Source organism: Cupressus sempervirens, chromosome 10 (genome assembly GCF_028749045.1).
Source record: "Cupressus sempervirens isolate cs-2001-9-10 chromosome 10, ASM2874904v1, whole genome shotgun sequence".
Lineage (NCBI taxonomy): Eukaryota > Viridiplantae > Streptophyta > Pinopsida > Cupressales > Cupressaceae > Cupressus > Cupressus sempervirens.
This window is the reverse complement of record NC_143127.1, coordinates 74,490,571-74,510,830: the sequence shown is the minus strand read 5'-3', so window position 1 is coordinate 74,510,830 and position 20,260 is coordinate 74,490,571. Positions and strand designations below refer to the sequence as shown.

The window sequence follows — 20,260 nt, the reverse complement described above, 5'->3', positions numbered from 1 at the left end:
CAAGTGGTATCAGTAAAAGATGGAATTGCATCCATTTCCCATTTTAAAACAAGAGCATCAACAAAATTATCCAAGCCTTCACCTTGCATTATATCTTCAATAGGATGATGAGTTATCCCAACTCAGTGATCTGTTACACGCCCCTAAGGAAAATTATATGTTACAAATTCCAATCACACTTGACACTACTCCTGAGGATAAAGAGAAAAATTGAAACAACTTCATGGCCAATGAGGTTAGTAATTTAGAAATTTAAGAGATTATGACAAAGGCGACGCATGAGGCTGAATACATTGAAGATGATGTATTGAACAACGAAAAGAAGGAGATATAACAGAGATAGAACCTTACTATTTCGGCAGAGGTTACACTGAAGCTGCCAAACACTGCTGGAACTCAAACAGTAAAATGCTAATGGCACGTAATCTTCAAACCCTTCCTCTGCATGTAATGGCGCCACAAAATGCAGTATACGACAAACATTAACCGCACAGCCTTTCTTCCGGTCATGCAAGATTGAAATTAGGGCGTGGTAAAGAGCTTGTTTTTTATTTTGGGAAAGTGTAAGTTCGTGTTGGTCAAAATTTTGACCAACATGAGCTTCTAGTTAAAAAATTATATACATTGCCTGCATAAAATGACCAATTTGACCCCATTTTTTTAGATGGTCTAAAAATAGGGTCAAATGTACTAGTGGAAAGACAATCCTTGACTTGTCCACTTATTTGTAAGGTCCAAAGAGCCTAGAGGATGTGTTAGATGCATTTATATGGTGGCCACAAGCGTGGAATTGAATGATATATTCACAAGTCAAGTCAATGGTTGTTAATGACTCAAAGGTTCCACGTTGCTCAATTCATTTGTTTATCCACTTCCATCATGGCATCCCAGATCATCATGTATTCTCCACAAAGCTACAATAGTTGAATGGAATCTTAATGAAATTGACCATTCATTCACTCTATTCAACAACTTTGTAATGGACGCTCTATGCAACTAAGCTTTGAATGGCCATGGTGATAGAAATGAGAACCATCACAATTCTATGGAGTTTCTTTGCAATTGCAATTTACAGGTGCTTGGGAGATGTGGGCATGGCTACTTTTTATTCTCCTCCTTATGTTCGTAAGTTCTACTGCTCTCTACTTCTCTCTTGGCTTTTGATTCAATTCATTTATTGTTGTCTTTGAAACTTTGAGTTTTTCAAATCAGAGATCTATAGATCTATTTGTATGATGAATCATCGAGTATGATTTGAATACTGATATTAAAAACTTTGGATCTACTATTTTGGATGTTGATTGTACAATGTGATTTCAAATATAGATACTCAAAATCAAGCATCTAAATTTTTTGATAATGAATCATAGAACGTTGTTTGAAACCAGGTTATGAAAATTAGAGATCTTGGATCATAGAGTGTGATTTTGAAATGTCGATATCAAAATCAAGCGTCAAACTTTACTATAATGAATCATAGAACATGATTTGAAATTTGTTATTTCATTTGAAGTGAGGTTCTAAAAATTAGAGATCTTAGATCATAGAGTGTGATTTTGAAATGATGATATCAAAAATTGAGAGCTTACATTCTGATAATAAATCCATAGTGTGGGATTTGAAATGTCATGGGATCTTGAAATGAGAATGATAGACTTAGATATTGTAAAGATTTGGTAAGTAATTTAATCACTAGGTTCATATTGGAATGTTTTGTGATTCAAAAATTGTTGGCAGCCTCAGAATGCTATGGGAATGATGAAAAGCAGTTTCCAACTGGAAATCTGTTTGCAGCAGTGAGTGATGCAATTTGGGACAATGGAGCAGCTTGTGGGAGACAGTACAGTGTCAGATGTCTTAGTGGTACAAATCAAATCTCACAAAATCCATGCTCAGACACCACCAATTCCACTATTGTCAAGATACTCCATTACTGCTCTTCTAACTACAATGGAACACTCCAACTCTCTGCTGATGCCTTTAGAGATATTGCTACTTCCACAACAAGGACAATCAATATTGAATATGATCAGTAAGTTTATATTTAACTTTTAATTTGGTCATTCTTCTTTAAAATAAGATGTGGGCCTATTTATTATTGACTAGTCTCCTCCCAATTCACCCAAATTAGAGTTGGGGGTTGGGTTATAGACATTTCAAACCTATAAAACAATAAAAGAAAACACTAATCTCCGACCTAGAATTCTCTCAAGTTGTTAAAATTGGTAGCTTTCAATGATTATTGACTTTGATGTGTTCAATTGCAGAGTATAATAGCATCAATTTCTATTACACAAGTGTTAGGAAACTCTTCTGTTTAAGGTTGCCATGAATTGGGCAATTAAAGGTCAGAAACATTATGTAAAGAGAATTATTTTATAAGCATCTTATTTATTCCATTTTATGTATCACACAACTTCTGTAATAACATTAATATTGATTGTAGCCCATTCCAACATTATCACATTCATTGTGATTGTCTATTGCAAATGTTCCTTATCATTATATGTGGAATAGTGTAAACTGATTGTTGATATATATTTGATTAATCTTAATTTCCTCTAAAAAATTTATTTTGGAAGATGAAATAATAAAAGAATGGAAGATCCCATAGGTGTGATAGTGGAATCAAATTTAAAATCCTACAAAGAGGGAGTGGAGATACAAATTCCCATATCCAAAGAATTTGTCAGAACCAAACCCAATTGTGTGGAATTGATAATTTGTTCTTGGGAATTCCTAGTTCAAGTGATAATTCATGGCCTTCTATAGAGAGTTTTCTTTGTTAGATCCAAAAAAATTTGGGTAACATCGTCAAGTTTATGGTATTCCTGACTATTTTAAGAAGGATACAACTAGTAGAAATTATTGAGGGTTGCCATGGATGATGGTGGCACTGGAATTTATCTAAGAGATTGGGAACCAAATATCTAATAAAACATACAATTTTCAACCTCGATATGGATATTCGAATTGAAATTAGCCCCATCTAGATGCATGAAGTCAGCAATATAATACCACAGTGTAGTAAGGGGAACATTGATGTAGAGAAATCTCAAGGAAAAATAATGGAGATGCTTACAGAAATTTTCATGGGAGGCTAAACTTTATAATGTTACATCATTAGTCATAATCTTGACAATTAGTGACAATTAGTGATATAGTGAAAGGAATAATTGGACGATGGAACATAAAGTGACCTTTCAGATGAACGATCTATTCAAATGGATGGCCTTTGTCTAAATTGATAAGAAATGAATGGCCTATTGTAAATTGATAAGGAGCATGTAATGTCTTGACTTTTATACCACTCAATTACTAAATAATAAATGAAGGTAAACTGTTTTTCCATTTCAAAAATATGATAAGTACGTCACTGTTCATATTTGCACATAATGTATTGAAACTAAGAAACACTATGATCCAGCTATTGTGACACCTCTCTCAGGTAGCCGATAGAAATTAATCTATTAAGTTATAACTATTTTTTCCTTAAAAGTTTATACAACGCTATGGTACACAATGCGGAAGCAATATGAAACATACACATTAAGCAATGCAAATATAGTTTTGATTATTGAAAGCTTCCTTACTATTTCGGCGGAGGTTGCACTGAAGTTGTCAAACGTTGTTGGCACTGGCAGTAAAACACTGTTGGCACATAATCTTCAAACCCTTCCTCTGCTGGCACCACAAAATAAAGTAAACGATAAATATTAATTGCACATCCACAGCCTTTCTTTCGGTTGCACGGCAAGATTGAAATTAGGGCACGACAAAGAGCTTTTTTTAGATTTTGACATAGTGTAAGTTCGTGTTGGTCAAAATTTTGACCAATACGGGCTTCTAGTTAAAAAAATTATATACGTTGCCTTGCATAAAATGACCAATTTGACCCCATTCTATTAGATGGTCAAAAATTTTGGTCTAAAAATGGGATCAAATGTACTAGTGACTAGTTTTAAAAATTCTAAATAAAATGAAGGCCAACTAACTCTATCCACTACATACAAAATTCTATCTCTAATTCTATCTTCATGCTTGATTCCCGATTCCACATCCAATGACCATATTTTGGCCTTCTCCTCATCAAGCTCCTATTTTGTATACATTTCTAGCTCTTGAGGAGTACTATAAATCTCTACAATTGGGATGGTATTAAAATATGGTACTCAAGGAGGAGGATAAGAAAACTTGAGCTGACTAGATTGTGTGCCTACCTTTGTTTTCCCAAATTGTTTATCCATTTGTGCAATCATGATTTCCATTTGGTTGATCTTCTTTCCTCTTTCTTTGTAGGCATCCAAGACCTTTTCAAATTTATCATTTAACTCCAAGAATTTATTCTTATCTTCAATAGAAACCACAACTCCAAAATCAACCATTTCTTTAGTCATTTGGGCCATTTTTTTACTATCTACCTCTTTTTCCCTTGTCTCTCTTTTGAATAGACCATATGACCAAGGCTTGATGGTCATCATTGTATTTTAACCCTTTATGGGCTTGTAAAAATTCCTCCTCAATTTTGAATTGGGTGTCTTTTTTCCTTTATAACTACATCAAAGATCATTGCATTACTAATGTCCCATTCAAGAAGTATCATGATCCCTGAGTCCTTTAACACTTTCCTCCCCCCTCAAGGGTTATTTTCTCAAACTCTTCTATGAGGCCAGCCTTGACCTCTTCTTCAATTTCAGAGTCCTACCTATCAAGTTTCTCTATTTTAATTTTCTTGAACCTTGCCTCAAAATTTTTAATATTGCTTCTCCACAAAAATTGAGTAAATGTTGTAGACTTTACAAAGCTTTCATCATACAAACCTTCTTAGATGCCTATTCCATGACAGGGTCAATTTTTCTACCTTGAAAATCTCCTATAGTAAGAGCTAATGATGGCATGGGAGGCTCTTTAGATGCTCCTTCCTCTATATCTATTGTAATTATAACAATATTAATTTCATCTCCCATCTATTTCAATTTTTCCTTTAAAGAGTCTTCATCATCTATTCAAAAAGGGGTATATGAAGGAGAATACTCTTCAATCTTGGAATAGGAACCCTGTTCTAACTTCTGCTTCTTTGTAGCAGGTGCAGTGGGTGGATTCTCTTATCAATGTATCTTATATAGAGGCACAGGCTGAATATTTCTTGCCACAATATCAGAAACTCTCTTCTATAATATGTACTGGCCCATGTTTATGATTGCTCTACTAGCCATCCTATTTTCTATCTCAATGACTTTTTTTGGATAAGTTTGAGTTAAAATTACTTTCTTTTCATTTAAGGTTTGCATAAATCCAAAAAAATTATTGATAAGCATATCTAATTTGGCACCCCAATATTTATTATCAGCAAGGGTATTATACTTTAGCTCAAAGGCATTAACAAATTCAAGCACCCTATTGTACACTTTCCATTTTTCTTTTCTAACCTCTTGCTCTTGTAGTGAAAATTCATTTCTAATTATATGTTCCTCTTTTTCTCTCCTTAAATAAATTATAGAAACCTTTAGGATCTATAAAACGAGAATGGTACTGGGCCATCTGGTATTTTTCTAAAAAAAATCTAATAGTCTCCAACCCTTCTTGACAAAAATAAAATTGTGGACAATAGTAATCTTAGGGAAGAAAGTACATTTAGATTTGCCTATTAGTTTCTTTTCTTCTAACCCTCCTACTTTCCATAAGAATTCTACAATCCCCACCTTCAAAGGTACTTGATATGGAAACACATGTGGTTTCCCTAGGAAACCATGCACTCTAAACATAGTAGAAACTAAAGATGGGATAATGTTTTCCTAATTATGGCTCACTGTAAGGTCCCTCCTCACATGTACTTATTAGATATGTATCTCTCTATTAAAACTATTGTAGGAGGTTAGAATGGATATGAAATAATATTTTTAATGGTTTAGATATCCTAATAATAGCTGAAATCCAAATACATTCATGTTTTGATTCAAGTAACTATCCAGATAAGTTTTGAATATATGTATGTGATTTTATGGGACTGTTGATGTGTGCAATGAGTGTGCAGGATCTTTAGCCAAGAAAACTAATAGAGGAACAGAACTGATCTCTATGTGCTAATTTTGGAAACCTTGTTGTTTGTAATTCAATTTTTTTTTTTTAATTGTGAGATGTATGTGTGTATTTTCCTGTGATCAGTGAATGTTAATGTTTGTAACTATGTTCTTTTAGTGTCACTTGACACTCGTGAATTGTTTGTGCTTTTTAGCATGCTAGTTAGGGTTAGCTGTGTAACCCATGGACCTAAGTTGGATTTAGTTAGTGTTAGTTTGCTAATTTGGTTCTTAATCAAGTTTAGTCACCCTTAATCTGGATTAGTGCTTAATCTGCATTTTAGAGTTGTTAGATGGTCCTATTTAATTCCTAGCTTTTGTTTGGCTCTAAACCTATTCCTAAGGCTTTTAAACATGAAATAATTATACCCAAGGGGTATGGGTATGGGTTGGGGGTCTTTTCCAACCCCTAAGCCCCTTTTGTTGACTTTTGAGGCCACTCAAAAAGTCTCTTTTTGCCTTTGTGCGAAAATTGACCATGGTTATCTTCAGTTACCTCATCTCACCTCCACTTAGTGTTCAACCATAGTGTGGGTAGAGTTAGGAGTTTCTAGAATTACAAGTGGGTGGGAGAAGTTATCGATTCCTTTGGTGGTTGAGTTTGAAACTTATTTAGAGGCCCTTCTTGGACTAGTGGAGGTTGTTACCCAATCTCTACATTTAGAGAGAAGTTCTTGAAGATTAAAGGAAGCAAGGGGAAACTCTACTCAAACTTTTTCATTGCCATTACCTCTTTGTGCAAGTAGGAATTGTCATCTCCCTTGTTCAGATTTCATTCTTGTTTCATGCTTATGCTACCCTGTTGTTGTTTGAATGTTTGTATGTTTGTGGGTATGTTGGGAAGATTTGAAAACCATGTTATTTTGGATGTTTTCTTTTCATGTTTATGTTTGAAATTTTGAGATTTTCTTGCATGGGAGTTTTGGTATTACTCACCCTTGGAATAGGGTAGAAGTGACCAATTTTGGGAAAGGTCTATTTAGTCAGACTCCAACCAGTGTAGAGTCTCTTCTCAGGATGAGAAGAGGGAGAAAGGGTAGGGTGTTATGGGCCCCTACCTATCAACACAAACCTTGTATGATTATGGTATGTTGAAATGGAAGAACGAAAGTTCTTGGTTTATAGCCCCGATTGGGCATCTGTTTGGTGTTGTGCTTGACTTCTCCTGGTTGGAAGAATCCACCTTTCCCTAGTTTTGATTCATTGTGAATCCCTTTGTGAAAACCTTGTATGAATATGCATGTTTGAATTATTCCTTGGACATGTTTGTTGTCACCTGATCAGATTTTGTTTCCTCCACAGTTCGTAGAAATGTGTTACAGAGTTTGATATGGAACCCTTCATGAGGGTCATGAAGGAAATTCAAATAAATTGTTGTAATTCAGGATTGAAATCCTATGTAATATGTATTTCAAAACTTTGTGGTAATGGTAACGACGCCAGGTTTTCTTCCTGGTTCTTTCTCGGCTGAGCCTTTGAATCAGGTGGTCAATGAAATGATGATTGAATAATATTCTTGAATTAGAATCAATTAGTATTTTACCTTTTCCTTTGCATATGATCACTTCAAATCTGATGTGATGATAAATCACCTTATTGTAACAATTATGCACTTTGAAATTTCATCCACCAAGTTTATGTTATTTGGATATAATGATAGTATATAAGTAAGCAATTTAAATTCAAATCTTGTCAAGTAAATTTCAAGTTTCATGAATAAAGATCTCATCTTGTTTCCTTCCATGGTTGATTTAATAAACATTAACCCTGCACTATTGTACCACACTATACAATTATAATTCTATGTTTTAAATCCACTGAGAAAATAAAATAAATTCATGATAATGTTTCCATTGGGCTAATAGAGATGATGGTATTAATTCAATACTTTTTTAAAAAAAAATTGTCTCCTAGAAATAAAAAGCTCTCTGGAGTTTGTATGAGAAAAGAATTTTAACTCCCTTTGTGTTGACAAAGAATATTCCTTACTGATACTCTTTCAATTTATTTTTTTTAAAAAATTTATATATGCAATATCCTAAAATATCCTAACTTCCTAAAAATCCCAACTACTTTACTTTAAATCATTACTTATTACCCCTACATCTATAGAATGGGCACAAGTTTTTTTTGAAAAAATTATACTTTAGATGGGATGGGTTGCCTCCCTACTCTCACCCATGTGTACTTAACATGACATTTTGTTGATCAAGTTTTTTTTTTTTTTAAATTAAGCCTTCACACTTACCTTGTCTTTTCTCCCCCTACCTCCACCTTGGTCTAGGCGTCAGTTTTGGTATTAGGGGCAGATGGAGTTAAACCAAAGTCATGATTTTGATTAATGCCTTTCCTCACCTTGATTGGACAAGGGGTTTTTAGCATCATTTCTTTCCCTTCATGAAATTTGTCTTCAACTTTTACCTTGTTGTCTTTGGCACTATGTGTCATGCCTAGGTAGGAGGGATCAGCTTTATGTGCTAGTTGTCTCTTTTTGAGTCTTAACTTTCCTTGGTAGGAGTTCAAGGAGAAGGTCGGCGCTTAGAATTCCTTGCTCAACGTGCCCTCCCTTGGAAAGCGCTTGTTTTAGTGGGTAAGTAAGTTGTGGGAGGTGGGAAAATGTTTAATGGTGTTGGGTTAATTGCCATGTGGGTAGAGGTTAGAGATAAGTTAGTATTGTTTAGATTAGTTGTTTCTTTTTAGTTTATTATTTAGTTGCTACTATAAGATTTAAGAATTATATTAGTGAAGCTTAGTTTTAATTATTACTTTTATATAGTTAAATTGTTTGTTTAAGTTTGGGTTTTGTTTATATGTGTTAAATTAGTGTAATTAGATTTCTAAAATTTATTTTAGTAGTTATTAGAGGATAAGAGTTAGTTAAAGTTATGAATATAGTTTAGAATGTGATAAGTATGTTGTTTGTTTAAATGTATTAGTCAAAATTTTAAGTTAGAATCTGTAGTGTAACATTCGGTGTAATGTTCAGTTGGCATGCTCAAAGTTAAGTCAATTAGTTGGGTTAAAGTATTGTCATTTAGTTTTATTTATTTTATTATATAGATATTATTAGAAATGTTTTCTTGTAGAATTAAATATAACTAGTTTAGAGTAAAGTTAGAGAAATAATAGTTGTAACATTTTATTTTGTGCAGAGTTCAGTCTGTGTTTATTGGGTTGGCTAGCATGTGTTTAGGTCTTTAATTTTAGTGTTAAGTATTTGGAGAATTCATTAGATTTAAATATTATCATTTTAGTGGTATTAGTTTTAGTTTTAATTTTCCTAGTAGTGTCTTAGTTTTTAAACATGTGCGTCATTATGATTATGATTATAAGTTTGTTTAGTTGTGTGTTGGGTTCAGAGTTGTTTTTATAGCTTGCGAGAATAAACCCCTTCTAATGTAATTTGAATTTAAAAGTTGTGTCTTTGTAAATTGAACCTAAATGTATTTGATCAACTCATTTAACCAGAGAATTTTGTCCCTGTATCATTAAGACTTAGGGTTTGAAACTTGTACTTCTTGTAGAGATGTCACCTAATTAGTGTAGTGTGCATTTTTGTAGCAATTTTAAAAAAAATTTAAAAAAATTGGTGTATTTTTGCCCTAAAATATTGGGCATGACACTCACCTTTAGTCATTTGGTGTGATCCTTTAGTCTAATAAAATCTAGCAAGGAATGAGGTATTCTAGGTATATCTCCAATCAACAAAATTCTTAGCTTGGAAGTGAAATACCTATCAAATCTAACAAAACTAGCATCAGAGACCTCCTAGGTCAAATTAGCACTCCATAGCTAGACTGGTAATTTCTCTCCATCCTTCTCTAGCTCCAACTTCATCTCTTTAGAGCAAAAGGTAACACCCTTGTACAAACATATTCATATCAACATTGAGTACTAGCGAAATGGTTTTATAACTTTAGCCTTATTTATGCCTATTAATCCATCATGGATTACTTCTCCTAAATATGTAGCAAAATCAAAATTTGAGCTCATGTCATATTGCAGTGTTTGAGCAATGATAAAAAAAAATGGATCCTTGTGTTGGAATCATGAGATATTTTTCATTAGTGCAAACACTTATTCAATTCTAAATGCTTATCTAGCTTATCACGTATACCAAGCATTTAGTGGTTACCTTATAAGTTTAGCAGTGTTCACCGAGCAAAGTGAGGTAAATGAAGAACTCAGTGTTCGTCAAGCAAAGAAAGGTAAATGAAGAACTCAGTGTTCACTGAGCAAAGCAAGGTAAATGAAGAACTCAGTGTTCACCGAGCAAAGCAAGGTAAATGAAGAAGTTAGTTTCTATCGAGTGACACTATATCTACCGAGTCACCAATGGTTACCGAGTTCCAAGTAGTGTTGTGTGGCTAGTATGAACCAAGCCTCTACTTCTATGGAGTGCATGAAAATGCTGAGTAATGCAGTGGATGCCAAGTATCAAAAGGTCACCGAGTCAGCTTGAGGAACTCGAGTTTTCTACTATCTGGTCGACTCAGTAATGTTTTTTTCACTTATGTTTTGGCCGACCTTGCAGTTGTAAATAATGAAATGGTATATATGTAATGTATGATATCATTTGTAGTATGATATAGTGTGTGTGTGAAAAAGATATAAAGGAAGAGATTGATGTTCACATGTAAAGAAGATATTGAAAATCGGCAACAAAGTAAAAGGGATATAGCAAGGTCAACATAGGAGCAGAAAAGTTATATCTATCACATTAGGTGATCAATGCAAAAAGGATCTTATCAGAAAATAGTTGTAAGCAGAACCACTACTTCATCCTAACAAGTGAATCAGTATATAAATCCTTTAACAGGGTAGACTTAACAGTCTTTTTGTAAATCTCCTAATAGAGTGCATACTTCACTGTATGTTTGGAAATCCTCTAACAAGGTGGATCTAGTAGTCCTACTTGCTCCTAACAGGGTAGATCACTAGAAGTGATCATTGTAAGCCTTAACAGGCCAACTTTATACTACAGTATTGAAGTTTTGTGGGCATCATCCCCACCCCAATTTTACTTTCTATTTGGAAGGTTTCTGGGTCACCAAATCTCTATGTACATGTGCAATGAATGTTTGTTCTTTTAGTTATGCAGTAGATTAGATGAATGAATTGTGAAAGGTTAAAATCTTGAATTATATAAAAAATTTATAAGTTACTGATTCATCCCTCCCCTCTTAGTAACCTATCTTATCCTGAATATTTCCAACACCTTGGTTGTGATCATGTTCATCCATTCCAAATATTTTGCAGAGAAAAAATATTATTCTTAAGACTTGGGATTGAAATATTTCCTTAACAACAGCTCTGGGGTATTGGCAGTAACCAATGGTAATTGACCTAATTTAAAAAAATGTTCATGTAGTGACCCTCTCCTTAGGTATATCCTATGTGCATAATATCTTTCTTGCGAATTCTCCATGTCAATTTTTTCATGTACTACATGATTACGGTTTAATCTAAAAACTTCCCTAATTAGCTCTAGTGAAACCTTAAAGAGATTATCTCCATTATGATTCTTGACCATCCTTGACATTGGGTCATATCTCTTTGCTATCATGGCTAATAAATCATCATCAAAGAAAACAATTGGGACAACTAGCTTACTAATGTCAAACTCCCATACATTGTTTAGAGGAGTATCAATTTTTCTCTCTAAAAACCATTTATGTAGAAGCTCTAAACCCCCAGCAGATGTTTGGGAATCTCTTAACCAATTGTCCTTTTCATAAAAACCCTTACTAGCTAGTAATCTATGATTTTTAGGAACTAGTTCTTTTCCTTTGGAAGACTCATTAGTTCATTGTGGTAATTGTTCTAAAAAATCACCATGCATAGCTCTCAACTGGTAATCTACCTTTCCCAAAAAAACCCTTCATAGAGGCATTTTATCTATATTATCTCAATTACAACTACAAATTCTTGACTAACAAAATGTTTTCAGTACTCACCTAGACAAACTTATTTGATCCACTAAGAATTCTATCTACAATAATTCGTGGCTTTTGAGAAAACACAATTTGAAATTGTGAATATTTCTACACTCTGAAAATTCTTTGCTATAATGAGGGCAATCATAAATTTTATGACAATTGGCTTCATGCGAACTTGTATTGATCAAAAGTAATTTTGTAATACTCATATTTCAAGCCACACCACAAAGTTTGAAACCACATTCGATCTATACCAAATCAAATGATTCCTTTTAAAACTTTAAAAAGTTGCATTACATTTTTTAGAAGCCAACCACATGTCAATGTGTCACTTCCCCACTTTAACTAAAATTTGATCATCTTCAAAATTTGGAGAAGTGACAATCATTGATCATCATTTGATCGATAATCCTTAGTAATTCCAACTATTACTATGTTCACTTAAAAGATATTAGGCCCACTGATCCAACTCAACATCCACCTTTTCTTACATATTGTACCATTGGAAAATCAAAACAAAAAATTTGGCATATTATCCAACTCAGTATCATTTAGAAACTCTTGACACAACTGACCTTACCAAGTCCATGTGTCACAACTTCACTTCCCCTCTTTGGTTAAACTATGTGCACTTTCAAAATGCAAGGAAGCAATGGTGGCTAATTATCATTTGATTGACAATTCCACAAAATTGACACTCCACTATCCTAGTCAGCAATTTTCAACCAATAGAAAGACACACATTTCTCACTTTCTTTGATAGTTTTCCTTTTGTGACCCACATACTAAACTCCCAATCTATCCACATGGCAGCTTCTCACTTCCCCGCTTTCATTAAACTCTGCACATCTTCAAAATCTAAGGAAGTGATGATCATTGATCATCATTTGGTTGATGGTTAGGAACTTGCATGATATAAATTGCTTTAAAATTAAGGAAAATAGGCCCACATGTCCACATGTCACAACCTCATATCCCCACTTTATTTAAACCCTGTACAACTTAAAAATGTGGGGATACACCCATCATTGATCTTAACATGATTGGCAGTCAATGAAATAAACTCTTCAATGGTTAGGAGCTTTGATCTAAGCTCAAATATTTAAGTGTGCAGCATGGCAATCAAGTTGATTGCACAATCAAAACTTATCAAAATATAGTAGCATTTTATAGTGTGACCTGGAAAAGTAGTGAAATTTCCTTGGTCATTGAGTTACATCAGCTAAGTGCTCAACTTCCTTTTAGCCTATGATTGATTGAAATACTCAATAAAGCCTCAGTCATGTGGTCACTTGAATGAGAGAAGTATAATGAACCTTCATAGCAATTGGACTAGCCATGGATTCTTATCTGATGATAATTTTATAAAGTCAAGGGCCTTTTACCAATTTGCATGGAGAATAAATATTGAAAACTTTGAGGAAAGATGTTGTAAAAGGGAAGTTGAATAGCTGGAAAAAGAAGATTCACTCATACAAGATGAGATCAAGGAAGAAATGAGGCAAGAATTTAGTAGTGTGACTCTTGAAGAGAGAAGAAAAATGATCAAATTAGTTGGAGTTTTAAGTCTTCCAAATTGGTACATTATAGATGCAATGGTATTTAATACTATTACAAACAAGTTGAGCAATAAGGAGAAAAAGAAAAGAGCACTCAATGGTGCTAAATAAAGTGAAGACCATGTTGCCTTAGTTATTTGGTCCTTACAAAGAGGATCTAGAGCTAGTTATTCTCAAACTAATGATTATGAATTAATGCGGAACTTGATTTTCAAAAGAGTAGAGGATACTCCAAATGAAGAGGCAATGAAATTAAATATTGAAATAACCACTCTTACCTTAGCCACTACCAAGAAAGAGAAAAATTTTATACAAGAGCTATAAGAGAAATATGAACAAGTCCTAGATGCCTACAATAAGGAAGCCCAAAAGAAGATCAACCTTGAAAATAAAATGATGGACATAAAGGACAGTCTAGATGACACACTTTTTAATAGGTGGATGGTATAATATTCCATATCAAATCATTTGTTACAAGAAGAAGTTGAAGAAATGGATGTGGACCAAGATAAGATATAAATAATTGATGCACTAGTTTGAACAGAAGAAAGAAAAGGAGGGCAACCAACTATAACATTTGGCATGGCTACTCAAACTAGTGATGTGGCACAAGAACAACCAATTACAATAGTGGATGTGGCTACTCAAAATGATTATCAGGAAGAAGAGCAACCAATTGTAATCAATATCCAGATATCAGAGCATGACACATCACATGCAAGCCATTATAAGAAAATATTTCACATTTATAAATATAAATTGAATGCAATATATATCAAATCAATCACAAAAAAAATGTAAATAATAAACTATGAATTAATAAATTTAACTAAAAACTTAAAATCAAAATATAATTTAATAATTGTATCTATCTATATATACACCCAAACTATCAAGTAAAACAATTCAAGCACTCTATATGAGAGATACAATATATACTCATTTCAGATATAGGAACTTACTTCCATCAAATTCATTGTCCACTAAAATTATAAAACTTTTTCTTTTTCTTTGTCTTTGACTTATTGAAAATAATTCAACGTAAACATAAGATAGTTAAATCCAATCTTAGTTTAGTTATATTTGTTTTCTTATTATTATTAAATAGGCATAATATTTTATTCAGCCTAAACATAAGGCTATTAAATCCAATCTTAATTTGGTTATGTTTGTTTTCTTATTATTATTAAATAGACATAATATTTTAGACACCTATCATTTCTTTTTCTGTCCAGAAATGGGTTGTTATGCACAAACACGAAACAAGTATAAAACTACTTCTTATTTGAATTATAAGCCCTATTATTCTTAAAATTATTAGTTATCAAACCTAAACCCCATTCTTATGAGATTCCTCTCAAATGCTTTGAAACCCTATCAATTTATGGAAGCATTTACTTAATTCCTTGAATTAAAAGAAATAATAAATTGACATACAACCTATCTAAGTTGCATTAAATTGCATGAACTTTTCTCAATCAATCCCAAAGTAACAAGCATATGAAGTAGAGCCAGTTTATTCTTTCTCCCTATCTAAGATTAGTTTACTCTTTTTCTTACTCTTGTTCATTGGCCAAGGCAATTTCTTTTCATTTAGTTTAACAAACAATTCTTATAAATTTAAAATAGCTAAAGCACCCCTAATTTGACAACATCGCAAGTAATTTTAGCTTCTAGTAAAATTAGTTTCCCCTATAAATATAATGAGTGAGGTTCATTCTCTTCAATTCATTTCTCTATTTGGATCTAGAAACAATCAAAATTTACTATAATATAATGACACACAAGGGAGAATCTCCAAAAGTGTAAGATCAATTCTCTACATCTTTTTCATTTTTTGTCTTTGCCTAGTTAGGTATTTCCATGGATTGCTGAAAAAATGGATTTTTTTTGTTGGTAAAAAGAAAGGAACTAAAAGGAATTTCAGCACAATAATTTTTGAGCAGAAGAAGGTGGCAAATTGGCTCATTGTGGACGAAGCCATTAACCTTGATAACTTGATGGTTTGCCTACACCCAAAACCACAAAAAATTTGCCAGTGTTCTATGGTGATATAATTCTTATTAAGGTGTTTTCATTGGCTCTTTACCCTTTGTGAGGTTAGGGTATTTGTGTTTAGGATTAAGCACTTAGGGTTTTTAATTTTGTTTACTTTGCCCTTCGATCTCTCATCGGCACCATATGGCAGAATATTGCTCAAAAAATTATTTGTTACCAAAAGAAGTTGAAGAAATGGATGTGGACCAGGATGAGGTATAAATAATTGATGCACCAATTCGAACATAAGAAAGAAAAAGGGAGAAACCAACTATAACAATTGGCATGGCTACTCAAATTAGTGATGTCACACAAGAACAACCAATTGCAATAGTGGATCTGGCTACTCAAATTGATGATCTAGAAGAAGAGCAACCAGTTGTAACCAATATATAGATCTTAGAGCATGACACATCATGTGCAAGTCATTATAAGAAAATATTTCACATTTATAAATATAAATTTAATGCAATATATATTAGACAAATCAATCACACATAAATAGATTTTTGTAAATAATAAACTATGAATTAATAAATTCAACTAAAAAGTTAAAATCAAAATATAATTTAATAATCGCATCTATCTATATATATACACCCAAACTATCAAGTAAAACAAATTCAAGTGCTCTATATGAGAGATACAATATATACTCATTTCAAAAATAGGAAATCTTACTTCCACTAAATTTATCGTCCACTGAAATTATTAAACTTTTTCTTTGTCTTTGACTTATTGAAATTAATTCAGCCAAAATATAAGATAGTTAAATTCAATCTTAATTTAGCTATATTTGTTTTATTATTATTATTAACTAGGAATAATATTTTATTTATCCTAAACATAAAATAGATAAATCCAATTTTAATTTGATTATATTTGTTTTCTTATTATTATTAAATAGGCATAATATTTTAGATGCCTGTCATTTCTTTTCATATCTAGAAATGGCATGTTGTGTGCAAACGTAGTGCAAGTATTCAACCACCTCTTCTATGAATTATATGGCTTGTTATACTTGACCTATATAGTTGCCTTACAATTAAAATTATCAGTTGTTAACCCTAAACCCCATTCATATGAGATCTCTCTCAAATTCTTTGAAACCCTATCAATTTATGGAAGCAATTACCTAATTCCTTGAATTAAAAGTAATAATAAATTGACATACAACCTATCTAAGCTACATTAAATTGCATGAACTTTTCTCACTCAATCCAAAACTAACAAGCATATGAAGCAGAGCCAGTTTATTCTTTCTCCCTATCAAAGATTAGTTTATTCTTATTCTTTCTCTTGCTCATTGGCCAAGGTAGTTTCTTTTCATTTAGTTTAACAAATACTTCTTCTAAATTTAAAATAGCCAAAACACCCCTAATTTGACAGCCCCACAAGTAAATTCAGCTTCTAGGAAAATTAGTTTCCCTTATAAATACAATGAGTGGGGTTCATGCTCTTCAATTTATTTATTTGTTTGGATCTACTCAAAACAATCAAAATTTACTACACTGCAATGGTTCACAAGGGAGAATCCTCAGAAGCATAAGATCAATTCTTTGTATCTTTTTCATTTCATTCCTTTGTCTGGCTAGGTATTTCCATGGATTGCTAAAAAAATGGATTGTTTTTGCTAGTAATAGGAAAGGAACTAAAAGGGATTTCAACACAACAATTTTAGAGCAAAAGAAGGTGGTGCATTGGCTCATTGTGAATGAAGCCATTAATGATGATAACTCGATGGTTTTCCTGCACCTAGAAACCATGGAAAAGTTACAATTATTCTACGGTGATACAATTCTTATGTAGTAAAGATGATAAGTTGTGACCTAGCGATTAGTACTACAAAGTGCTTGAAATTCTTTTTTGCTTAGTCATGCTATCAAAGAAGATAAGATTGATTAAGTTAGTGACTCAGTGATGCGGTCATCTTAGAAAAAACTACATTTGATCACATTGTCACAATGATAAGAGGAAAGTGATTGAAAAAAGCCGCGACATGGTGAAATTAGCTAAAAGGCACTTGTTCACATGGTCATGTTGTTAATAAATGTAATTCATGATCAAACCGTGTCCATGTGATGCAGACAGATTGAGAGTAGAATGTAAACGGTCATACAATCACATTGTTAAAGAAATAGCAATAAAGTTAAATCATGAAGTGACAACCAAGTTAAAAGAGCATATAATATCCTTTGCTAGCATGGTCACAAAGAAAAATTGTTATTAGATAAGCCAAGCCACAACCCCATGAAGTCTTAAGGTTAAATTGTATAAATTATTTTGATCACATAGTCATAGGAAAATAAACTTAAAAGTGAGAAAGGTGTGCGAAGCCGCAATTCCATGGTTGCTAAGGGTATTTGCATGGTCACAAATAGTAAGTGTAAATGTTAATGAAATGAAGTGACTATGTGATTAAGACTAAAGAGAGGTCAAATATTTAAGATGCCCAATCATGTAGTTAATGAGCAAAAATGTTAGATAGGCTGCAAAGTTGTGAAAATGGTTTGTAGCTATGATCGTCCATTTGTCAGTGCTTAAGTACTAAGGCAAAAAATAATTATGGAATAGGTCAAAAAAAAGAGTTGTTGGGTCACAAGGATGGTTTTTAATGAAATAATGATTGTTAAGGAACCTTATTATGCCTTAAAAGTGATGCCCTATCAAAAGTGCATAAAAAGTTAAGAAAGGCTAGTAGTACAAGTAGATTTTGGTACTTTTAGAGAAATTAAGATTTTGTCACACACATTGACATAAATAGACATGAATGCTCACTCTGCAACATTTTTTCTCTATTAATAGGTTGGTGTAATGGTATTCTAAGTTGTAGCCTTTTGCACAATCCAGAGATAGAACTGTGAGCACTAAGAGATTTCTAGAATTTGCAGAGCTTTCAGAAGTTTGATATTGATAGATTTTTTTATAAGGATTTGATTGTAGAATCATGGCACAAGAAGAAGGCAAGATAATAGCTTAGATTGATTTGGAAGAGTCTTCTCAAGCTACTAAACAAGAAAAATCAAAATTGGCAACCCTATATGTAGAGGAGTGGGTATATTTCCTTCCAGGGTCTTCTCTTGTTCAAACCTTGAATGCACATGTTTTCAAAGATGCATACCCTTTCTACAGAGATGCCATTGTACCAGATATGAATGGAAATGAGATTTTCTAGTATTTCTATCAGAATAGGTTTGCAAAGGCATCAATTTGCAACCTATGGATTAGGAATATAGTAAAATTGATAATGCCAAAAGTAATAGTGGACATTGATCTGATAAAGGCATTGATCAAATCCTACAATCCAATAACTAAAGTTTTCTATAGGAAGGATATGATTATCCTTTGTGGGCTGGATAGGGAGACTTTCATTGAGGTCTTTGACCTAGGAAAACTTATGACAAAGGCAATTGAAAAGGAGAAGATGAATGAAAATTTCAAAAATCCTAAGAGTTTCTTTACTAGAAGAGTCATGAAGAGGCACATTCCCAACTCAAATTTAGAGAAGGGTGAGATGCCAAAGAAGGTAGGAGAACTGATGCCACTTAATTTTTTCTACAAATATTTTAGGTACAACATTTTTGGGATAAAAAAGGTGATAGGAATTAATGGCATAAATAATGCCCTTGACTACATATACATCATTTCTTTGGATATTCAGGATCCAAATCATAATGTTGGGTATGATTTTATGGAGTATATCATCAATAAAATGCATTATGAAATTTGTGTAGCTTAGAATGGAGAACTTGGGAACTTAATATTCTTCCATTACTCATTGTTGATGCACATCATTCTGTACAAGAACATAGGGCATATCATTCTAGACTTCATTGAAGCCACTAAAGAGAATGGAGAGAGCTTTCACGTGCAAATGTGGACTCACTTTTGGAAAAAGTTTTATCCATATGCTAGTGTTATTGATTTTTATAATGATTTTTTTCATATTACAAACATGTTAGTAGATATTATTGAAAGAGTACCTAGAGTGGTAAGGATTTTAATAAGACCATCTGCTTGCCCAAGTGGGGATAGGGTACTAAGTCATGATTAGGATAGTTTGTTTCTCTTCGAAAAAATTTCAATTATAAGGGTTTTTGGGTGTCCAAAACCCCCTCATGTATTACCAAAATATATCCATGAAATATTGGGCCAATTACAATTCTTTTGGTAATTGATGATGATGGATAAAGAATATTCAAGTCCTACTATTAAGAAAGGCTCTTTTGTAGCAAGGAATACAAAGGTAGGTGATTTTCTAATAGGAAAAGATGCTATAGAAGATATCAATCAGTGCATGGTAGAGTTCAAGCTTCCCCTAGCCCCTATTAGGACCTATGATCCAAATGATTTGGTGAGGCATGCTCTTAAATAGATGATAAAGTACCCCCTCCCTAGTAGCAAACTGAATTGGGAAGAAGACTGCATAATAAACTATTTAGAAATAGAGGTTTGTAGGGATAGAACCCAAAGATGGAGTAAGAAAATGAAAATTGAATAAGCCATGAAGGTAGTTGATTCATCCTTTCAAGGTTTCTGCCATGAGATAGTATACCTAGATAAATATAATAGGTGTCTTGACAATTTTGATCAAATAATAGTAGAGGTGCCTACTAAAATTAGAGACATGGTAGAGCCTCAATCC

The 20,260-nt window shown here is 32.9% G+C and overlaps 1 protein-coding gene across 1 annotated transcript; it reads left to right on the top strand.

Annotated features, from left to right (window-relative positions):
* Positions 1 to 951: 951 nt before the first annotated feature.
* On the top strand, positions 952 to 2,036 carry LOC149532656 (EG45-like domain containing protein). Its single transcript, XM_089805575.1, has 2 exons — positions 952 to 1,125; positions 1,738 to 2,036. Exons 1-2 carry the CDS (start codon positions 1,008 to 1,010, stop codon positions 2,034 to 2,036), a joined length of 417 nt encoding a protein of 138 aa, XP_089661701.1. The 5' UTR covers positions 952 to 1,007.
* The last annotated feature ends 18,224 nt before the right edge of the window (positions 2,037 to 20,260 follow it).